This window comes from Microcaecilia unicolor, chromosome 1, assembly GCF_901765095.1.
Source record: "Microcaecilia unicolor chromosome 1, aMicUni1.1, whole genome shotgun sequence".
NCBI classification, from domain to species: domain Eukaryota; kingdom Metazoa; phylum Chordata; class Amphibia; order Gymnophiona; family Siphonopidae; genus Microcaecilia; species Microcaecilia unicolor.
In genome coordinates this window covers 734,157,793-734,178,828 of record NC_044031.1, presented here as the reverse complement: position 1 = coordinate 734,178,828, position 21,036 = coordinate 734,157,793, and the positions used below count along the sequence as shown (strand labels likewise).

General features: G+C 42.8%; 1 protein-coding gene and 1 long non-coding RNA gene across 3 annotated transcripts in view; one reads left to right on the top strand and one right to left on the bottom strand.

Annotated features, from left to right (window-relative positions):
- Positions 1 to 12,795, top strand: part of SEMA4B (semaphorin 4B) — a 348,493-nt gene extending 335,698 nt beyond the window's left edge. For both annotated transcript variants that reach the window (XM_030189671.1, XM_030189672.1), the window contains 3 exons: positions 5,441 to 5,607; positions 8,327 to 8,400; positions 10,460 to 12,795. In XM_030189671.1, the coding sequence (XP_030045531.1) occupies positions 5,441 to 5,607; positions 8,327 to 8,400; positions 10,460 to 11,256 (1,038 nt within the window). In that variant the 3' untranslated portion in view covers positions 11,257 to 12,795. The remainder of the gene's footprint in view (positions 1 to 5,440; positions 5,608 to 8,326; positions 8,401 to 10,459) is intronic.
- Positions 12,796 to 12,889: 94 nt separating this feature from the next.
- LOC115459865 lies at positions 12,890 to 16,564 on the bottom strand. The gene is made up of 2 exons (XR_003940341.1): positions 14,208 to 16,564; positions 12,890 to 14,142 (listed from the first exon to the last, which is right to left on the bottom strand). It is a non-coding gene; the product is annotated as an uncharacterized LOC115459865 (long non-coding RNA).
- Positions 16,565 to 21,036: the final 4,472 nt, after the last annotated feature.

Sequence of the window (21,036 nt, the reverse complement as noted above, 5' to 3'; positions counted from 1 at the left end):
ATTCTGCTTAGGCCTTTTCTGTAGTAGCTCATTCACGTACACGGGGGGGGGGGGGGTCCTTTTACTAAGCCGCAGTAAAAAGTGGCCTGCAGTAGTGTAGGCGTGTGTATTGGGTGCGCGCTGGGCCAGTTTTTACCGCATCTACAAAAAATTCTTTTCTTTGATGAGACGGGAAAAGGGACTGTGGTAAAAATGAAACGAGCGCACGCCCAAAACCGACCTGAGCCCTTAACGACACCCATTGATCTACTGGTAAAGGCTCACAACGCTACAAACACAGTGACCGCTTGGCTCGCGCCAAGTGCCGATTGCGCGTAGGAGGAAATAAATAATTCATCCAGGCATTATGGGCAAGTGCCAAATCTGAAATTACAACCAGGAGGTGTGCTGGCCTGGCAGTAGTTTCATTTTGGCATGCACAGAGGGCCACCACAGCTTAGTAAGAGGGCCCCTGGGTACTCTGTCCCTGGAGGGCTGACAATCTAAGTTTGTACCTGAGGCAATGAAAGGTTACGTGACTTGCCCAAAATCACAAGGAGTAGGATTACCATTTGTTGTCCCCCCAAAAGGAGGACACATACGCCCCCTGTCACATTTTCCCTTCCCCCCGTCACACACCCTGTCACCCCCCTCCCCTTACCTTACTACTGCCCTGGTGGTCTAGTGACCTCTTTGGGGCAGGAAAGAGCCCCCTGTTTCCAGCCCGGAGCGCTGCCCTGCATGCATCCTTCCTATTGCTGATCTCAGCGCCGATTCAAAATGGCCGCCAAGAGTTGAAGTCTCGCGAGGTCACTTCAACTCTCGGCGGCCATTTTGAATCGGCGCCGAGATCAGCAACAGGAAGGATGCATGCAGGGCAGTGCTCCGGGCAGGAAAGAAGGGACTCTTTCCTGCCCCGAAAGCGGAAGAGGTCACTAGATCACCAGGGCAGTAGTAAGTAAGGGGGAGGGGAGGCTAGTAATCTTCCCGTTTGTCCGGATTTCTGGACAAACGGGCCCGCCCACCAGCCTGCCCGTTTGTCCAGAAATCCGGACAAACGGGCAGAGTGGCAAAACCCGCCCGGTTGCCCGGACATGTCCGGGTAAATCCGGACATGTGGTAACCCTAACAAGGAGCAGCAGTGAGATTTGAACCAGCCACCTCTGGATATCAAGATGGCTGCTCTAACCACTAGGCCACTCCTCCACTCTGTTTATCAATGAACACAGGAAATGCACACATCACAGTAAAGGTATAAAGGGAAAAATGCAAAAAACGTTATTATAAGTCATTAAAAAATCATAAGCACAACAAACTGAGTCAAATACATCATCAAGAACACGAACAAAAAGATCTTGACGAGCAAATTGTTGTGAGACAGCATTGTGCAGTCTGCAATACACACTTCTAATGCTGGTTTTCAGGAGCTGCAATACAAACTCCTACATAAGGCACATGTCACCAAGTGCAGAGGGCAGAAATTAGCTATGTGGGAGGATGACGGGTGTGATAAATGTAAGAGAGCTACAGGATCTTTAGTGCATCACTTTGTGAAAAAGTGCATCCCTTTAGAACAGGAGTGGTGAGCTCTTGAGAAACTCTCTTGCATACCAAGCTTGATCGATCTTGTGGAAACCCTGATGTTGCACAGGGAGGATAATTCAGGAAACCAGTCTGATTATGAGTCCTTTAAAAATAAAGTTTGAAGTGCCAGCTGTGGGCCTGAGAGATGTGGAGGGGCATTTTCAATATGATGTCTAAATCTGATGTTGGACTTTTTTCGCAAAACGTCCAAAAATCCAGTAGCGAACGTGGTTGTTTCGACAGTGGCCATTCGCTAGACATTTTTGTGCTCAGCGTATTTATCTTTTAGGACCATTTTTGAAAAGAAAAAAAAAACATCAAAGACAAAAATGCACAAAAACAAGCCATTGGGATGTACGAGGTGGCCAACATTCTTGGTAGACTGGCACACGAACATCCCAGCAGAGCAGTGGGGCAGCTTAGGGGGGCACAGCAATGGACTTCACATAAAAGCTCCCAGGTACACATCTCACCATTAACCCCTTATTTTTATTGTGAGCCCTCCAAAACCCACCAAAAACCTACTGTACCCAACTGTACACCACTACAATAGCCCTTATAGCTGCAAGTGTCATTTATTTGTGGGTACAGTAGGTTTTTGGTGGGTTTTGGAGGGCTCCACACATTCCACCCAAGTTCATCAGTTAGAGTGGGATATGGGCCTGGAGCCCCTTCTGTACAGATCACTGTACTGACCACTTGGCTACTCCAGGGACCTGCTTGCTGCTGTAATAGGAATGGCCATCATATCTGAAGCTGTCATAGAGTCTGGAAGGGGGTCAGTGACCACTGGGGAGTAAGGGGGGGGGGGTTATGCCTTAATCCCTCCAGTGGTCATTTAGGGCACCTTTTGATCACTTAGTCATGATTGAAATAGGTCTAGCCAAAAACATCTTAATTTTGGCCCTAGACGTTTTCATGTTGTTCCATTATTGCAGAAAAATGTCTATATTTTCTGCCGCCCATGTCCTGCCCAAAACACCCCCCCCCCCTTGAGATTTGGACAAACTGTGAAGCAAAATGTCTAAAATCAGGGTGTTGAAAATCGCAACCTGGATGTTTTGAGAGTAAAACGTCCTTCTGCCACCTTATGACGATTTGGATGGGTTTTTTTTGTTTGAAAATGAGCCCCTTATTGTTAAGCTTAGGTCAACAGATGTTAATGGACATCATGGCCTCCTTCCAGATCAACTATTCATGCTGCTCCAACCCTTCCTTAAGGGAAAAAAACAGGTCAGATCAGGGGCGGTCTGACCATTGTAACAATAGGGCAGTGCCCGAGAGCCCACAGCAGTAGGGGGCCTGCTCTGCCCTAACCTCTATCTAGTTTAATCACTTTAGGTAGGGGCACATGCCTCTTACTGCCCAGGGGTCTGGATCACTCTAAGTCCACTTTTGGGTCTGATAATAAGTTAATGAGAATCTTCCAATTATCCTAGTTCTTTGATCAAATGCAAGCAGGTATACGTGATGAAATTCTCAAGGACCAGCATTGGTTACCCTGGTGTATGGAATGTCCGGCATAAGGCTAGAACAGAGTGCTGCAGAAGTGAAAAGCAATCAGGGCCAGTACTACAATACAGATAGCAGAGACAACTGCCTCAGGTGGAAAACTTCAGACATGACAGCACAAATGGCCACATAGGATGGCACAGTCTTAAAGGTGTGAAAAAAAGTAGATCTTGCACGGTCATGTAGGCCTGTCAGGTTTTCAGGATATCCACAATGAATATTCGGGTAATGGATTTGTATACTCTGCCTCCTTGGCATGCAAATCTGTCTCATGCTTATTAAGGGGCGTAGCTAGATGGCCAATTTTGGGTGGGCCAGAGCCCAAGGTGGGCGGGCATGTAATTCACGGCCCCCACCCCCCCGGTCCCCCTCTGGTTTGCTCCTCTCTCCACCCCTCCCTGCCCCAAAACCCCAAATATTAAATACTTGAGCTGGAGGGATCCCCAAAACCTGCCAGCTGAAGATTTCCTCCTCCTCCTCGAGCATCCAGCACTCTTCCAAACGGCAGCCTCAAACTGATGCTGCTGCTGGCAGACCGTGCATGCTCAGTGCTTTTGCATGTGTGAAAACTGAGCATGTGCAGAAGGGACGGTCTTAGCGTCAGCTCAAGGCAAGTGCTGCTGGCTGACATTTGGAAGAGCGCTGGCTGCCCAAGGAGAGAAAATTTTCAGCTGGCAAGGTTTGGGGATCCCCACCATCCACAGCAAGTGTCACAATTTTGGGTGGGCCTGAGTCCAAAGTGGGTGGGCCCTGGCCCACCAGTAGCTATGCCACTGGCTTATTCATAGTTTGATATCCTGAAAATGTAACTGGCTGGGGTTCCTCTAGGACAGGTTTGGTAACCCCTTGTCTACTCTAATCCACCATTTCTTCACTCTAGGACAGGGTTTCTCAACCAAGTTCTCAAGACACACCCAGCCAGTCAGGTTTTCAGGATAACCACAATGAGTGTGCACCAGATAGATCTGCATATAATGAAGGTAGAGCATGCAAATTTTCCTCATGCATATTCATTGTAGATATCCTGAAAACCTGACTGGCTGGGTGTTTTCCGAGGACTGGGTTGAGTACCACTGTTCTAGGGTTATGTTCTGACCCTCTCATTTCGGTGGAACTAACATCGGACAACATAGCAGTAGTGATCTAGTGGATAGGACAGCAAACTGAGAACCAGTGAAGCCAAGGTTCAAATCCCGTTTACTCTCCTTGGAACTTTAGGCAAGTCACTCAACCCTCCATTGCCTCAGTTATATACTTAAGGCTTATTTTCTAAAGAGCACCACTGTATTAATGTTATACATTCTAAATTCAATCAAACGTCCTCAAAAAAAAAAAAAAGTCCTGGCATTGGCTTGCTTACAAAATAAACAGATTCTATTTGCAAATCATGGACAATTGTCCCTAATCCCATGCCAAAGATAATAAAACTCTTAAGAATTATTATTTGTTACATTTGTATCCCACATTTTCCCACATATTTGCAGGCTCAATGTGGCTTACATAATACCGTGAAGGCATTTGCCATTTTTTTTTTTGTTACATTTGTACCCGTGCTTTCCCACTCATGGCAGGCTCAATGTGGCTTACATGGGGCAATGGAGGGTTAAGTGACTTGCCCAGAGTCACAAGGAGCTGCCTGTGCCTGAAGTTCCCCAGGACCAAAGTCCACCACCCTAACCACTAGGCCACTCCTCCACTCCAAATCTGGTACGGGATAGGTACAAAATGTATTGGGATAGGGAAGATATATTGTATTGGGATAGGGAAGATAAGATTCGATCAAGTTGGGTTGAGGTAAAAGAGTTCATTAATGTCCAATACGATCTTTAATAGTGAGGTGTTGCAGGGTTGAGTCATTTAAGTTGGGTCATTCGGATATACCCTTCCGAATAGGTGAGTCTTTAAGGACTTTCTGAATTTTAGGTAATCATAAGTTGTTTTCACTACTAGTGGCAATGTGTTCCACAGGCGTGCGCCTATGTAAGAGAAATTGGACGCATGGGTTGTCTTGTATTTTAGTCCTTTGCAATTTGGGTAATGGAGATTCAGGTAAGACCATGATGAACTGGTACTATGTTCCTAGTGATATTCCTTTCTGAAGTCTGCACTGTTCTGTGGGTGTATGGAGTGAAGCAGATTGCGGATGAAATTTGTAGACCATGGTGGGACCTTCTCTTCTTTAGGGGCAGGAGCTGCTGGCTGTCATCTCACACAGGGGCCAGTTTTCATGTTCTTCCCCTGTACGCATGACAGAAGGTAGGGCAAGAAATTGTATGGCTGTGCACACAGTTACCTCTACCTTAGCGTCAATATGGATTTATATGTCTGGATGGATTAATTCATTGGCTGCATTCCTCTCACACAGGGTCTACTCTACGCCTCCTCTTACTCAGCTGTTGTTCAGGTCCCAGTTTCAAACTGCAGCACATACAGGAGCTGTGGCGAATGCATCCTGTCTCGGGACCCCTACTGTGCCTGGAGTGGGAAAGCCTGTCGCAATATCTCTTCCTCCCCAGGAGGACCAAATGTTCCGTGAGTTGACCTGCTGCCCCATTTATATCCTGCATCGTCCCCGCTCCACTCTGTCCCTCTCAATTCAGTTTCCTTCTCTCTCCTCTAGCTTTTATCTCATGCACTTGGCTCTTCTTTCCTCATTTCCAGTAACTGCTACTAACTGGGATTTCATTACATTTCATAAAATTAAAATATAGCGGTAGAAAACATCTAAAAATATCCACTGTAAATTATATTACCAGCTTTGGAATGTGTCCCACTAATTCCCAGAAACACTTATACCTTTCAAAAGTCCCCCTCAAACTGTTCAGTTTTATTTAGGGGTAGGAAAAGCCTCTGAATATGGTGTAGCTATAACAAAACACGTTCTTCTGTCTTTTCAGCTAAAAAAAACCTCTCCATTCTGTTCAAATTTCGCAATAAATAACTCCCACAAAAAAATTCTTAAGGCAGTCTTTCAAGTTGCATTTGAAATAGTCTTTTTAAAAGAATACTAATCTCGGGGGCATTCACATACGGTGTTTTTGGGAGTTAGTGGGACCCATTCCAAAGATGGTAATATAATTTGCAGTGGATATTTTCTTTTAAATATGAATACACATTTAAATCCGGACACATTCACTTTTGAAATCATCTTCCAATGTGGTATATATCATTCAGTGTAAAAAATGTAACGAAGGATGCTATATTGGAGAAACAGGCCAGATGCTTAAGACAAGATTCAATCTGCACAGACATCACATGAAAATAGCCAGTGCCAGTCAGGCCCCCACCTCTGTGGGCCAACACTTTACAAGACCAGAACACTGCACCAGTGATTTCACAGTAAGAATCCTGAAAGGCAACTTTAAAACAATACAAGAACGTAAGACCTTTGAAGTCAGAATGATTGAATATTTTGACACCCAACAGACAGGACTTAATAAGGATCTGGGTTTTCTAGCCCATTACAAACCATAAAGTTGTATTTCTTTGTTTATTTCTCTGTTTATCACCCTCCTCTCACCTTCCCACACCATCTTGTTAGAATATCAATGAAATGCTTTGATGTCCCCATGCATACCCCCACCCTCCCACTCTGTCAGACTGTCAAAGTAATGCTTTGATGTTTCTCTTATATATACTATCTGCTACCACATTTGCTTATTTCCGATCTGACGAAGAAGGGCAACCTTCGAAAGCTAATCAAGAAATGTATTAAGTTATGTCCAATAAAAAAAGGTATCATCTTAGTTTCTTTTCCATGTTTTATTTTGTTTGATTTCTATTGATAACCTTTAAGAGTGGACTAACATGGCTACCACACCTCTCTACTTTTGAAATAAAAACACATCTTCCTTTCATCCCCTTCCCCCCCCCTCCCCCCGTCCTCTTTTACTTCTTTGTAGCTAGTGGCAGAGTTGATTTTGATATCAAACTACTCCTGTGGTGATTTAAACCATGAATCTGTTGCCAGTAGTACTGATAAAAGTAGCTCTTCTTGGATCAGTAAGACTGTCAAACATATACGCGTCACTTTTAAAGTATGCACATTAGTCCACAAAATCATTCACGGGGAAGCCCCAGCCTACATGTCTGAGTTAATAGACTTACCACCCAGAAACACCAAAAGATCATCCCGAACCTTCCTCAACCTCCACTTCCCCAATTGCAAGGGCTTGAAATACAAGACGCTACACGGGTCAACCTTTTCTCACCTGAGCACGCAGTTTTGGAATTCACTGCCGCACAACTTAAGAACGATCCACGAGCAAGCTTCCTTCCGCAGATTATTGAAGACCCATCTTTTTGAAAAAATTTACGGAACGAGCCAAAACACATAAAATCCACACTCCCTGTTCATTAATGCATCATACATCCACTTCTGAACTCTCATCCCCTGTAATTTCACATCACTCATACCTTTACTCACAGAAATATGCATACCATATGTCTCTATGCCTTATTATCGCCCTTTAAGCTCTCATTGTCTCCTTCCAACGTTTTAATGTTTGTGTTCCATTGTTACATTCCTTAACGACACTTCGAGTGTCTCGCATAACTCTGCACAATGTAATCCATAACCAATTTGTAACAATCTGTATTTCCATCATTCATCTCATATTGTAAGCCACACTGAACCCGCAAAAAGGTGGGAAAATGTGGGATACAAATGCAATAAATAATATACCCTTCCTATACATTTACCACTTATGAGCACTAGAGATGTGCAGCAGATAATAAACTCCATCCTCCCAATATTCAAAGGAAAATGGCCTCTAAAACCACACTTAAGCGACTATCCAGCGATATTCAGTGCTGTATGATAGCCAGCTATCTAGCACTGAATATCGCCGCTTAGCGGCTTAAAGATAGCCGCTTATATCAGGCGATATAAACGGCTATCGGCCGATTTTTTTTTAAATTGAGAGTGGCCAAGTTTGGCGGCCATATTTGTCCGTCACAATAAGTGGAATAACTTTGGCCGGTCTTACTTTAAGTGGCCAGCACTGAATATCAACGTGGCGGGTTAAAATTGGACCAGCCAAAGTTAAACCGGATATTAAATTCCGGTCACCGGAAACAGACCAGCATTGAATGTCCGGGTTTAGCCCCGACCGCGGGAAATAGTCTGGCTATCTTTCCTCTTTCTCTCAGTTCCTTCTTTGTCCCTCCCTCAATTCCTCTTTTTCCATTTGCATTTCTCCCTTGTTGTCATTGTCTTTCCAAGACATCCTAACAGTCTCTTTCCTTTCAGAAACTGGATCCAGGATATTGAGGAAGCTGATACAGAAAAACATTGCAGACAAGAAAATATTTTAGTACCTTACCGTAAGTACATTTAAACTGGAATGGAGCAAATCAGGAATGGGATGTGGTTCTAGGTGGGAAACGAATAGGCGGGCTGATGTTCTACAAGAGAACTCTGCCAATATGCTTGGGGATGAAGGACAAGCAGATTCCACATTACTTTACACCTATGCTCCCCTGCACTTTGTTACTGTGGTCTTTCTTGGTCTATTTTGGCTCGTTTTTCTTGACTGTATCCTACAATAGCAGCTGAGTCATAAATCCCACACACCTTATTAAGGCCAAGCAGGTTGAGTCTCCAGGCTCTTCTTGCTTGTGACTCTGTCACCTGCATCATCTTTCCCTACCCAGCAGATCCAAATGTTGATCATGATGACACATAAGGACCCTAAGACCCATCAGTCTTGGTGCAATATCACTTCAAGTTCCATATTTAACTTAATCTCTACAGGAACTACATTCTGAATCCTTTGTGTGACCACACCTTGAGTATTGTGTGCAGTTCTTGTTGCCATATCTCAAAAAAGATATTGCAGAATTAGAAAAGATTCAAAGAAGGGTGACCAAAATGATTAAGGGGATGAAATTCCTCCCCATGTGAGGAAAGACTCAAGAGGTTAGGGCTCTTCAGCTTGGAAAAGAGATGTCTAAGGGGGTTATGATAAAGGTTTATAAAATAAATGAATGGAGAGGAACGGGTAAATGTGAATCCATTATTTACTCTTTCAAAAAGTACAAAGATATATGGTAATACTTTTAAAACAAATAAGAGAAAATATTTTTTTCACTCAATGAATACTTAAGCTCTGGATCTCATTACCAGAGTTAGTGTATCTGGGTTTAAAAACGTTTTTGACAATTCAGATAATGAAAATTAATAATAATAAAAAAAAGGTTTGGACAGGTTCCTGGAGGAAAAGTCCATAAACGTCTATTAAGGTAGACCCAGGGAACGAGCCACTACTTATTTCTGGGGTCAGTAAAATGGAATCTTGCTACTCTAGGATCCTGCCAGGTAGTTGTGACCTGGATTGGCCACTATCGGAAGCAGGCTACTGGGCTGGATGGACCATCGGTCTTACCCAGTATGGCTGTTCTTTCTCAACAGCTATTGATACATTCATTCTCATTCTCTCTCTCTCTCTCTCTGTCTCTGGTGCCACCAACACAATTCAATAGCCATCACGATACCAAGAACAGCTTTTCCGTGACAAGTAATGCCTTTTTTATTCTTGACTATGCCTCAGCCTAATACATTACCTCTCTCGGGTAACTACCTAGTTCCACATCCCCACCCCACCCCCATGATTCTGGAGGCAGAGTACTAGACCTCTGGTTCCATGGCATTAGCCCATACCGGATCCCAGTTGATCTCTGGCATTGCACCAGGAATGAAAGTGGATGGGCTTAGAAGGACTTTTCAGTCTTCTCTTTCAATTCACACACCCACCCATGTCTGTACAACTATTACATATATCTTGAAACTGGTACATCACCTCTCTGATCCCTGCTTCAGTTGTCTGGTGAGAAATTATATTTGTTTCCAAAAGCCCTATCTGACAACTTTTCCTACATTGGTGGAAAAAATAATTGGTGGCTTAGATGTTGTGGAGAATTATAGCAAGACTAAATTCCAAGGTAAACGTATCTTCTGTGATCAGGAGTGATTGCTGTTTTTTCACTCCCAAGTCGGTGGACTTCATAATATGTCACTACACATTGTTGCTAGGGTGGCAGTAATTTTCACATTTATGGTTTATTAGGTGTTTTCTATACCGCCTTCTGTAAATCACAGCAAAACAGTTTACAATCCAAAAATTATTCCACGTAGAAAATGAAAAGGAAGTCTGTAATCAAACAGAACAGAAATAAGTGCATTTTCAAAAGACAAAAACATCAAAATAAGAGGTCGAGGAAGAACCCAGTAGGGCCAGATACTTGTGTTACCATTTCATCTGTATTCCCTACAGCTAAAGCATGTTAATAAATTAAATCAATCAACATATACTATGTTTCTACTTCCTCTGTTTTATACAATATTTTTATTATAACATATGCCTGTGTATTTTCTTCCTAGCAGAAGATCCTAAATGTCAGAAGATCCGCCTTCAACCCAACGTAGTACGTCCTCTTCCATGTAAACTTCTATCCAATTTGGCTTCACGAAGATGGGTTCACAATGGAGAGGAAATCAACACGTCCTATTTTGTTATGCCAAATGGAAGTCTGATTGTGGTTGGAAGCTCAAAGCGTCTGGGAATGTATGAATGCTGGTCAGTGGAGGAAGGTTTTCAAAAGCTGATGGCCAATTACTGTGTGAACTCTGAACAGACGGTACAGACAGCAACAATGAAGCTTGATACAGTGAAGGATAATTCAGACAGGGCTTATATTGAGAAGATATTCCTGAACACATCTAAATCCATATCACCCCCTGAGAGCAATTCGGCAAAACTAACTGGCAAAACATATTGGAATGAGTTTGTGATCATGAGTATCCTGTTTGGGGTTGCAGTAGTCATTCTTGGGCTCTTTCTGCTCTACAAACATCGGGATGGCATGAAAACTTTTCTCAAGCAGGGAGAGCGCACAGACGTACAGCATAAAAAGCCACGGAAAAATGGGAAGCCAGCGGAAAACCATCCTTTAACTGGCAACAATATTCCCAGTACATTGCCTGATCACAAGGGTTACCAGACTCTAAATGACAATTACATTATCAGCACGCCTGTGCATGATGCTTTGGTAAATAGTAAAAGTTTTTCACCCTCTGAAAAGAGGCCACTAAATTTCATGGACACTCACGTTGAAGTATCCCCCACATGCCAAAGACCTCGAGTGAGGCTGGGCTCAGAGATCAGAGATTCTGTGGTGTGAAGAGTCACTGTGAATGTTAAAGAAAAACTGCCTTTCTGCCAGAGCCCGTAAGGGAGTAACAAAATGTTTTCACATGCTGGGGTGGTCTATGACCTTACAAAAGCAAAAATGTTTGGGAAATGTTTTGTGTGTTTTTTGTGCATGCTACTTAGAACCAACCTGAAGGTGAGCCTGACAGTGGGTGCAACAGTGCTTTACTTTTTATACAAAGATATGCAAATATTAAGAAACCACACAAACATGTAAAAACAGAGAAGGAGATTCATCTTGTTTTCTGACCACACACTAAATACCAGCAGCCACTTGGTTTACCTTATGATCATTGGTTGTACTGACCAATGAGGTTCAGCTCCATGGGACTCCCAGCAGAAAGGATTGGTCACCCAGCACAACTAGGACATTCACCAAAACACGTTCATTTTTGCTGTCTGTTTCATCACTCTGTCCTACTCAGTGGACTCTCAGAGCCTCAAGTGTCTCCAGCTCTGTTATATATGAAATGGTGTACGGAGCAGTGTTTAACTGGTAGGACTCCTCACACAGAAAGGGCAGCTATGCTTACTACAATATACAGCTTGCTCCTATGGAGGGAGCAGATTTATTCACGCACTTTGAACAAAGGGAAAGATCACATGAGCAGCACAAGTGTACCCGTTAACCGTGAAAGTCTGCTTTTAAATCACCACCGTCATCACCAAAGTGATCTCCACAGTCTGTTCCTGAAAAGCACAATACAGGACTTGTCCGGATGCCTTGGGCATTTACAAGTTCATGAGTCACGACCCACATGATTGAGGCTTAAACTTGGTAGAGCGACAAGCAGGTGGATTTCTACCACCGTAAAGCTTCTGTTGGGACAGATGGTGCAGTTAAGAGCAAATAACATGAACGGGACGCAGGTTTCTGTACAACTGCAGTTCAGGTGGGATGCTTATAGCATAGTGAATGGGATCAGCCCGTGCAAGAGGGAGATGACGGATTAAATTACAAACAACAAAAGGTGGTTACTTCCAAGCACAATGGACATGAACCAACTGAAACTGTGTGCCAAAAATTTAACCACAAGATACTTAGATTAGACTTTTTGTTTTTTCAAGTGAAAGTAACACTTTCCCCATCTGTATTTGGTAGTATTTTTTGTTTCTATATGTTGGGCACAATTTTTTCCTCATGCTTCCATTTTGTCTTTCTGATCAATTGAATGTTTTATACGAATATTTCTTTTAAAGAATGTGAAAACAGAGACTACGTTTGATAAATGTTAGGACTAGAACCAGCTAAACGCTGCCAACAGACCAGAAGACATGGTCATTAGTATAACTTTAAGAAACCAATGCCTCCAATCAGTATCACTGGTAAAATAACAGAGAATCTTATGTGTGTTTTTCACTAGATATTAAAACTCTCAGTTCTGCAAAACAAAGACAAGTTAAATGTTTATACCTTAATTTTAATTTTTTTGTAATATTTAGAACTTGAGTTACTTGTTTTCCATGCACCAGTAGAACCATGCAGTTGATTAAACTTACTTTCCTATACATGCGTAGGCCGTCCCAGCGCATACAATGGTTTTGAACATGGCCCTCGATCAACAACAGTTTTCTCCACTGTTTTTTGTTTGTTGGTTTGGTTTTTTTGTTTTGTTTAGTGTTGACTTCTTTTGGTATTCTGTGAAACTGTAGCTGTTCCAGGTATGGAGGTTGTAAAGAATTAGAAGCCAGCTTCTAATATTTCCAGCCATGCTTATCACTGTCTATAAATGGGTGGAACTAACACCGATTCAAAGGTTTCCTGGGCATTTATTGGAAGTGTAAGATTACCAACTCTGCATGGGTCACTGGCAGCACTAAGGCATCTTAGTGCACTCTAGATTTATCAAGACTATGAGCATCGTACTACCCTAGGATGCGATTTTCGAAAAGACCGGCTCACCTATAACTTACTTTCTCGAGCGAGCTGTTAACTCACCATCCTACCACAAGGGCTATTGGACTAATCTATTTCCATTCAGGAAAAATCCCAGCAGAATCTTCTGACAAGTGCATGCTGCCACTGTTCCTTGTCAATACAGCTGTGTCGTCTAGCCTTATGGACACATTTTTGCTGCCTGCCAAGTCGGGGTCCTTCAGTTCCTCTAAAGAGCTTTTGGTCGTTCAAGAACTGCCTGTAAAATGTGCACTATTTCTCCTTGAATCAATCAATCACAAAGAGCCAGAGTTATCAAATGGAACCATTAGCTAGCATAAACCTATTCCATACCTGCTTTGAGATGTCTTCAAGTTCTCAAGACTCTTTTGACAGTGGCACTAGCTCTTTTAAATGGAAAACACTTTTTAAATTACTTATCACTTCAAAACATTCCTGAAATATAGCAAGCCTTGGCACAATTAATAAAATATAACTGTACACATGTAATAAAACTGATATAAACGACTAGTGCCTAAATTAGGTTTGTTAGTGAAGGACAATGAAACCCGGACTGAATCATCACACCGTGAAGCCAATTGGAATTGTGGGAACATCAGTATAGAAGGCATAGTTGCAGAGTCCGCTCTTCAAATAGCACATCAAACCTTGAAACTATGACTTTGATTTTTGGTGGCTTAGAAAATAGATACTAGTATGTGATAATTGTGAGAGTGAATTAGAGACCTAAACTGCTACCTCTCAGACCACATTTAAATTTATCTCGCAGCATGGCTGGAATGAGTTTGGGTTGTTTTCTGTTGCTGTTATTGTACAATGGGTTTGCTCTACTAGCCCACAATCGCTTCTTGCTTATATGCCAAAACCTTCACAAAGGTTTGTGCAATTGAAGACTTTGCTCTGAAGAGCCTTTAGACAGCAATCAAAGGGACAGCATGGGGACAGAATTACATGTAGCAGCTTTGCTAGCTATATATATATATATATATATATATATATATATATATTTATATATATACACACACCATTGCTCAAATGAAAAGCTATGTTGCAGACAAGAATGGTGAATGTTTTTGTTTTGTTTTTTTTGCAGCAGTTTCTAACAGCAGGCTTCCAGCCTATTTGGATTTAGGTCTGGAATCTGGTGCCAGGAGCTTTCCTTTGTAACTGTCTGGGGGAGAGAGGCCTCCCAACTTCTTATGCTGTAGGCCTCACAGTGACGGTCCTTGTCCAGGGCCTATCATGGTGTCTTAAATCTCGCCACTAGGTGTCACCATTGATTAATTCCCTCCCTGGAGTTGTGAATTCTGGCCCCTCAGGATGGATAACCCACCCAGGTCTACCTGAAGTAGCAATCAAACCAGGGTCCCTTCACCATGGTGGTACTCAACAGACTGCACCCCCACCCCCTTCCATTTTATGTTTTCAAGTGAGCAAAAATCATTATTTAATAGTCATGGGCACTAAAGCGACTGGTGTCGTCAAGCAGAATTTATTATATACTACTTAAGCCTCTAGCTAAGGTTCTTCATATTCTTGAAATCAGGTTAGTTCACTGATATGCTGAGATTTATGACCAGGCGCAAGTCACAGGTATCTCTTCTCATCCCTTTGAGCAGAGAAATTCCTTCAGCTACCGTTCTTTTAGACATGTTTCAGTATATTCAAAGAACAAGAGCATTTGCCTTAAAAGTCCTTTCTAGAATGTATTAGGCTGAATGAACATGACAGAAGAGTACAGTAGAAATTGATCTTTTTTATTAAACCCGATGATGGGAGCAGACTCCATGTAGTCCAACATGAAACATGTATGTAGGAACTCATGAACCCATTTGGGCTGCTGCTTCAGGTTTCTCTCTGACAAGTATGATCATGAACAAGCCCTTCAGCCACTCTGGTAACATTCATCAGAAAAACAGCATGTGTATGTTGAAAAAGCTTTAAAAATCATATTTGTTTTAATAGATACGATTAGAGTCACATAAAGGAGACTGAACAGTTCCCCAGTAATACAGACCTTTTGCTAAGATATCTATCTAAGCAAAAACTAATCATCTTGGCCACCATCGCTTTCAGAAGCCAGTTACGTAGTCTGTGTTGCACACTGACGTTGATAAAATAGAAAATGCCCAAGTCACTTCCAGCAAGTGCAGCACTAATGCAGATTAACATGAAGTCAGTACTATTCCTGTCACTATCATAAGAAAATAAGACACATATTTCCTTAGGCAAATGGAGAAATAAACAATAGTCTTTCCTGAATAATGAGGCTCGGACCAGCAAAGAGGGATTCTTCACATTCACAGCAAGAACTACCACTTTGATGGCATCTGGAATTTTCTCTGATGGTAATCAAATGCCCCCAACTTTAATCTGTTTTTAAACAAATTGGGCAGAGGCAATTGGTACCAGTGTCTAAAAGCTGCAAAACTGGGTCAGACCAGAGGGGAGGTAAAAGAAACAGGGCTGTTTCTATCCCCCTTCCCGTTTCCAGAAGGATCCATTGAACCTACAACATCCCTGACGTGTAAAAATAGCCTCTTTGTTCTGAACACCTGTCATCTTCGGTAGTTGACAGCAAGGCTTTTAGGGGGTTCTTTTACTAAAGATGAGCTCAGGTTTATCTGCAGCAGGGCCCATTTTATTCCTAAGGGCCTTGCTGCCGGTAACTCAAGCTAATCTTTAGTAAAAGACCCCCTTAAATTGTAGATTAAAAGGAACTGTGGTGTGGGTGAGTGCTGGGCTCACTGCTTTCCTAATGGAAGAAGTCTATCCATGCAATGCAAAATGCCAGGACTCGGCCAATCTGCTGCAATGACCCAGATGCACTGTTGATCCTAGTGGTGCGCCTCAGTTCACCCAGCCATAACTAGGCCTACACCTTTTCCAGCTTCCAGGCTGACCACAGAGCAAACTTTACACTCCAGAGTATATTATGGGCATAGAATTGCAAAGTATTGAATGAAAGGAGCTAAACAAAAGCAAATGAATAACTTTCCCCATCAATAAAATTAAGTCAGAGGATATTTTGCACCATTTTCTCTGCGAATTATACTTCTGACGTTTTGGTCAAAAGCCCACAGGAAGCAGCTTTCATCTATGTCCCTGCATGCCTGTAAATAGTAAATATCCGATTCCAACTATCTGTGCCAAACATGAAATTGTGGTTTGCTTGGTATCAGTGGTCCCCTCCCTTCACTTGTGGTCAGTGTACTACAGTCCTTTTACTGGACTCAAGAAAAAAAATTGATATTCCTTTGAAACCACAATCTCCCTCCTCCATTCTTATTCATGTGTTTTGCTCTCTTCGTTTGTAACAAGAGAAACCATATTGTCTGAAAATGTTTGTAGTAAATGATATATGGTGAATTTTTTTCTATAAATGCACTTTACTTTTTTTAAATAAAAATATTGTTAAAGTTAGATTGTGTCTATCTTGACTCGTATGACTAAAGGACAAATAAGTTGGCATTACAGGAGCTGATGCAGAACATACCTGACATCTGTTGTCTAAATTGCTTCAGATTGTGGCTCAGTGTAAGGCTTTGGTCAACAGTATGTAATTCATGCTTTTAACATTGTTCTTAGGAACAATCGGCCAGAGTGCTTTATATTCAAATAGTGTGAGACAATAGAACCCGGCAACTTAGATTTCAGGGCCCAATGCACAAAGCTTACTAAGCGTGCAACGTTTTCTTTAGGCTGGTTGTAGCCTGTCTAAAGCAAGCAGCTACTGAAAACCCAATGCAAATGTATTCCAAGCAGCTCATTAGTATTAAAATGAGCATTCCAAGCAATGCACAGAAAGGAGTGCCTACTTTTAACGTGCACATTTTTCTGGCAGGTCTGGAGCTGTCGGTGTACAGGGCCGACTTGGTGGAGAAGTCTGCTTGCACTACAGTTTGCTGGATGTAGAGTACTTGTAGAGTGGAGGAGTGGCCTAGTGGTTAGGGTGGTGGACTTTGGTCCTGAGGAACTGAGTTCGATTCCCACTTCAGGCACAGGCAGCTCCTTGTGACTCTGGGCAAGTCACTTAACCCTCCATTGCCCCACGTAAGCCGCATTGAGCCTGCCATGAGTGGGAAAGCACGGGGTACAAATGTAACAAAAAACAAATAGATACTATTGGAGATTCTACATGGAATGTTGCTACTATTAGAGATTCTACATGGAATGTTGCTATTCCACTAGCAACATTCCATGTAGAAGGCTGCGCAGGCGTCTGTTTCTGTGAGTACGTGCAGGACGTCAGACTCACAGAAGCAGAAGCCTGCACGGCCAAATTGGTGATCTGCAAGTACATAAGTACATAAGTAGTGCCATACTGGGAAAGACCAAAGGTCCATCTAGCCCAGCATCCTGTCACCGACAGTGGCCAATCCAGGTCAAGGGCACCTGGCACGCTCCCTAAACGTAAAAACATTCCAGACAAGTTATACCTAAAAATGCGGAATTTTTCTAAGTCCATTTAATAGCGGTCTATGGACTTGTCCTTTAGGAATCTATCTAACCCCTTTTTAAACTCCGTCAAGCTAACCGCCTGTACCACGTTCTCCGGCAACGAATTCCAGAGTCTAATTACACGTTGGGTGAAGAAAAATTTTCTCCGATTCGTTTTAAATTTACCACACTGTAGCTTCAACTCATGCCCTCTAGTCCTAGTATTTTTGGATAGCGTGAACAGTCGCTTCACATCCACCCGATCCATTCCACTCATTATTTTATACACTTCTATCATATCTCCCCTCAGCCGTCTCTTCTCCAAGCTGAAAAGCCCTAGCCTTCTCAGCCTCTCTTCATAGGAAAGTCGTCCCATCCCCACTATCATTTTCGTCGCCCTTCGCTGTACCTTTTCCAATTCTACTATATCTTTTTTGAGATACGGAGACCAGTACTGAACACAATACTCCAGGTGCGGTCGCACCATGGAGCGATACAACGGCATTATAACATCCGCACACCTGGACTCCATACCCTTCCTAATAACACCCAACATTCTATTCGCTTTCCTAGCCGCAGCAGCACACTGAGCAGAAGGTTTCAGCGTATCATCGACGACGACACCCAGATCCCTTTCTTGATCCGTAACTCCTAACGTGGAACCTTGCAAGACGTAGCTATAATTCGGGTTCCTCTTACCCACATGCATCACTTTGCACTTGTCAACATTGAACTTCATCTGCCACTTGCACGCCCATTCTCCCAGTCTCGCAAGGTCCTCCTGTAATCGTTCACATTCCTCCTGCGACTTGACGACCCTGAATAATTTTGTGTCATCGGCGAATTTAATTACCTCACTAGTTATTCCCATCTCTAGGTCATTTATAAATACATTAAAAAGCAACGGACCCAGCACAGACCCCTGCGGGACCCCACTAACTACCCTCCTCCACTGAGAATACTGGCCACGCAATCCTACTCTCTGCTTCCTATCTTTCAACCAGTTCTTAATCCATAATAGTATCCTACCTCCGATTCCATGACTCTGCAATTTCTTCAGGAGTCTTTCGTGCGGCACTTTGTCAAACGCCTTCTGAAAATCCAGATATACAATATCAACCGGCTCCCCATTGTCCACATGTTTGCTTACCCCCTCAAAAAAATGCATTAGATTGGTGAGGCAAGACTTCCCTTCACTAAATCCGTGCTGACTTTGTCTCATCAGTCCATGTTTTTGTATATGCTCTGCAATTTTATTCTTAATAATAGCCTCCACCATCTTGCCCGGCACCGACGTCAGACTCACCGGTCTATAATTTCCCGGATCTCCTCTGGAACCCTTCTTAAAAATCGGAGTAACATTGGCTACCCTCCAGTCTTCCGGTATTACACTCGATTTTAGGGACAGATTGCATATTTCTAACAGTAGCTCCGCAAGTTCATTTTTTAGTTCTATTAATACTCTGGGATGAATACCATCAGGTCCCGGTGATTTACTACTCTTCAGCTTGCTGAACTGACCCATTACATCCTCCAAGGTTACAGAGAATTTGTTTAGTTTCTCCGACTCCCCCGCTTCAAATATTCTTTCCGGCACCGGTGTCCCCCCCAAATCCTCCTCGGTGAAGACAGAAGCAAAGAATTCATTTAATTTCTCCGCTACGGCTTTGTCCTCCTTGATCGCCCCTTTAACACCATTTTCGTCCAGCGGCCCAACCGACTCTTTGGCCGGTTTCCTGCTTTTAATGTATCTAAAAAAATTTTTACTATGTATTTTTGCTTCCAACGCTAATTTCTTCTCAAAGTCCTTTTTTGCCCTCCTTATCTCCACTTTGCATTTGGCTTGGCATTCCTTATGATCTATCCTGTTACTTTCAGTTGGTTCTCTTCTCCACTTTCTGAAGGATTGTTTTTTGGCTCTAATGATTTCCTTTATCTTACTGTTTAGCCACGCCGGCTGACGTTTAGTCTTTTTTCCCTTTTTTCTAATACGTGGAATATATTTGTCCTGAACCTCCAGGATGGTGTTTTTAAACAGCATCCACGCCTGATGCAAGTTTTTTACTCTGCGAGCTGCTCCTTTCAGTCTTTTTTTCACCATTTTTCTCATTTTGTCGTAATCACCTTTTCTATAGTTAAACGCTAGCGTACTTGATTTCCTAGTTTCACTTCCTTCAATGCCAATATCAAAACCGATCATATTATGATCACTGTTATCAAGCGGCCCTCGTATCGTTACCCCCTGCACTAGATCATGAGCACCACTAAGGACTAAGTCTAGTATTTTTCCTTCTCTTGTCGGCTCCTGAACTAGCTGTTCCATGAAGCTGTCCTTGATTTCATCAAGAAATCTTATGTCCCTTGCGTGTACAGATGTTACATTAACCCAGTCTATATGCGGGTAATTGAAATCCCCCATTATTATTGTGTTGCCCAGTTTGTTTGCGTCCCTGATTTCCTTTAACATTTCCGCATCCGTCTGTTCGTCCTGGCCAGGCGGACGGTAGTACACTCCTATCACTATCCTTTTCCCCTTTGCACATGGAATTTCAATCCACAGTGATTCCAAGGAGTGTTTTGTTTCCTGCAGAATTTTCAATCTATTTGATTCAAGGCTCTCGTTAATATACAATGCTACCCCTCCACCAATCCGATTCACCCTATCACTACGATATAATTTGTACCCCGGTATGACAGTGTCCCACTGGTTATCCTCCTTCCACCAGGTCTCAGAGATGCCTATTATATCTAATTTTTCATTTAGTGCAATATATTCTAACTCCCCCATCTTATTTCTTAGGCTCCTGGCATTCGCGTATAGACATTTCAAACTATGTTTGTTGTTCCTAAGTACATCATGCTTAGTACTTGACAGTATTAATTGGCAATCTTTTGTCTGATTTTTATTGTTATTTAAAGATACCCGATCTACTACAATCTCTTTTGCAACCTCACTATCAGGATACTCTATCTTCCCTGTTATGGTGATATCTTTGAAAGATACCTTATCCCGAACCATGCTCTTTTGAGCGACTGTCGGCCTTCCCCCCATTTCTAGTTTAAAAGCTGCTCTATCTCCTTCTTAAACGCCGATGCCAGCAGCCTGGTCCCACTCTGGTTAAGATGGAGCCCATCCTTTCGGAATAGGCTCCCCCTTCCCCAGAATGTTGCAAGGGCCGACTTCTACATGGAACGTTGCTAGTGGAGGTGTAGCCTAGTGGTTAGGGTGGTGGACTGTGGTCCTGAGGAACTGAGTTCAATTCCCACTTCAGGCACAGGCAGCTCCCTGTGACTCTGGGCAAGTCACTTAACCCTCCATTGCCCCATGTAAGGTGCATTGAGCCTGCCATGAGTGGGAAAGCACAGGGTACAAATGTAACAAACAAAACAACAAATAGCCCAGCAGTAAGCAGA